Source organism: Rhinopithecus bieti, unplaced genomic scaffold, assembly GCF_001698545.2.
Source record: "Rhinopithecus bieti isolate Rb0 unplaced genomic scaffold, ASM169854v2 scaffold_32081, whole genome shotgun sequence".
NCBI lineage: Eukaryota > Metazoa > Chordata > Mammalia > Primates > Cercopithecidae > Rhinopithecus > Rhinopithecus bieti.
The window spans coordinates 2,411,903-2,414,865 of NW_016814436.1; the positions used below are offsets into that span (position 1 = coordinate 2,411,903).

General features: G+C 41.9%; 1 protein-coding gene across 1 annotated transcript in view; it reads left to right on the forward strand.

Annotated features, from left to right (window-relative positions):
- Positions 1–2,963, forward strand: part of TERF2 (telomeric repeat binding factor 2) — a 31,677-nt gene extending 28,714 nt beyond the window's left edge. The window contains 2 exon segments of the mRNA XM_017850764.1: positions 1,665–1,708; positions 2,174–2,963. Coding sequence (XP_017706253.1) covers positions 1,665–1,708; positions 2,174–2,332 — 203 coding nt within the window. The 3' untranslated portion in view covers positions 2,333–2,963.

The following is a 2,963-nucleotide window of genomic DNA, read 5'->3' on the forward strand; positions in this document are numbered from 1 at the left end:
TTTTTTTTTTTTTTTTTTTTTGAGACAGTCTCGCTCTGTCACCCAGGCTGGAGTGCAATGGCGTGATCTTGCCTCACCACAACCTCCACCTCCTGGGTTCAAGCGATTCTCCTGCCTCAGCCTCCCAAGTAGCTGGGACTATAGGCATGTGCCACCATGCCCAGCTAATTTTTGTATTTTTAGTAGAGAAGGGGTTTCGCCATGTTGGCCAGACTGGTCTCAAACTCCTGACCTCAAATGATCTGACCGCCTTGGCCTCCCAAAGTGCTGTAATTACACACATGAGCCACCGCACCCGGCCAAAACCATGTGATTTCAAAGCAATGGTTAGCAAGGGGTTATAATGCAGAAATTATATATACAAACACACCTATAGTCATGTGCCACATAACGAAGTTTTGGTTAACGATGGACTGCATATATGGTGACAGTGGTCCCATTAGGTTGTATATAATAGAGCTCAAAAAGTCATATCACCTAGTGACATTGTAGATGTCATAGGCATTGTAACATTGTAGTGCAATGCATTACCTTGTCTATGTTTAGATATGTTTAGATACACAATATTTACCATTGTGTCACAGTTGCATGTCACATGCTGTACAGGTTTGTAGGGTAGGAACAATAGGCTGCAGCATATATCCTAGGCATATTCCTTTTTTGCAGAGGTTGGCTAAGGTAATAGTAATCGGTAAGATTAAGGGGATTAGGACTGTTATAGCAGTGGAAGAATACATGTTTGTTACTTTTATTTGGAGTTGCACCATTGTTTTTGGTTCCTAAGTCCAGTGGATGACTCCAATCCTTTCAAAGTTGAGAAAGCCATGTTGTTAGACATGGGGACATGAGTTAGGGTAGGTAAGAAGTTGCAGGCTAGAGCCTAGGCTTTACCATCTAGGTTTGTGTAAGTCACACAAGGATGAAATCACCTAATGATTCATTTATCAGAACATATCCCCATTGTTAAGCAACATACGACTGTATATACATACACACACTAATACCTATATGTATATGTAGACATACATATACATAAGGGTTTTAAATATGATGTTCCCTCAGTAATTTTAGAAAACGATGTTGGGGCCAGGCGTGGTGGCTCACATCTGTAATCTCAGCACTTTGGGAGGCCGAGGTGGGCGGATCACGAGGTCAGGAGATTGACACCATCCTGGCTAACATGGTGAAACCCCATCTCTACTAAAAATACAAAAAATTAGCCAGGCGTGGTAGCGGGTGCCTGTAGTCCCAGCTACTTGGGAGGCTGAGTCAGGAGAATGGCATGAACCTGGGAGACAGAGCTTGCAGTGAGCCAAGATCATGCCACTGCACTCTAGCCTGGGAGACAGAGCGAGACTCCGTCTCAAAACAAAAAAAAAAGAAAACAACATTGATTTTACTGAAGAGCTTGAAACCCATCACTAGCCAGCATTTATAGATGCCTGTTTGTAAAGCACTTGCATTGTACAGGTTCTCATAAGCTGAAGTGACTGGTGTTTGCAAACAAAGGAGAAAAAGTAAATTATCCTTTAGTGATATCCTTTCTCTTCTCAATGCTTGTGAAATTTGAAAGTTTTCCCTTTGGGGACATTCTGTGTCTTTTTCTTGTGGTTTGTGCAGAGAAAGGTGAACTCTGAAATGAGTCTACTTTTAATGTTTTCCAGCAGCACCAGATGAAGACAGTACAACCAATATAACAAAAAAGCAGGTAATTTAAAATTATCTTTTCTGATACTGGTTATGTGGGTAGAGCAGAGGTAAAATAAGCCCCATGTCTCATAGGCATAGACTGCTTATGTACCCAGTAAAAACCTTTTTTTGAGATTTTTCAGATAATCGAAACTAAGTTAAAGTAATAGTTATCTTCTGAAAGAAAAGCTTAGGAGGACAGAAGACACATTTTCCGGATCATGAATGATGTAGATATGTTTGCAGTTTGGAATGCAGAAATGATTGTTGCTTGAGGATCAAATGGCAGGACATCGAGAATTCCTCAATGTCCAGATCCACAGTGCTCATATCCTGTCCATTCCATGTTTTAAAAACATAAGCCGTGCTTTCAGGTTCAGATGATTCTCTTGGGATTCTTGAGTTTACCTTATCACTACACTGGAGAAAATGTAAGTAAGTGGAGAGGAAAGGTGGTGATAAATCTTTTGGTTTTCTTTTGCAGAAGTGGACTGTAGAAGAAAGCGAGTGGGTCAAGGCTGGAGTGCAGAAATATGGGGAAGGAAACTGGGCTGCCATTTCTAAAAATTACCCATTTGTTAACCGAACAGCTGTGATGATTAAGGATCGCTGGCGGACCATGAAAAGACTTGGCATGAACTGAAACAGGCTTTCATTTCCACAGAATTCACAGGAGCATGGTTCCTAATAATAGCCCCTGATAGTCTGCTGTTTCTTTCAGAAGCTGGGCTGGGGTGAGAATTTTGGGCAACCTCCTTCGATGTGGGGGAGGTCCCAGTTCCACTTCATCACTGTTGGAGATCATGGAGCTAAGAAGCAGAGCCAAGTCCACCCATGTCCTTGGCAGAGATGACAGGCACAGAGCTTGTGCAGTGCCAGAATATCATTAGTGTTTCCCTTCTTTAGTGGTTTGCTTAAATTTAAATCCCTGGTAATCTGTAGAACCTTCTCCTAGGAAATGGTGAAGTCTATTAGGAGCCACTTGTGACTCCATGACCTGTTAAAACCAGCAATGTGAGTATTATTTGGAGTAAATTTTTTCCACGTCAAGTTCTGGCCTTCTGATGGCAAACGCAAAGGAACTTAGTCTGTTATGAACCCAGGTTGATGAGAGACCAGTCCTTGTGGAATAAGATTCCCTTTAAAAACTCTTTAGCCAGTTGTGACATCAACTCTAGACCTGTCTGCCTTGGCATTTGCTCTCAACATCTGCTGGGCTATGTAGGCAGGTTTATCCTCCACTTCTTATGTGGTTAAACCAGTGTGTTTTGGTA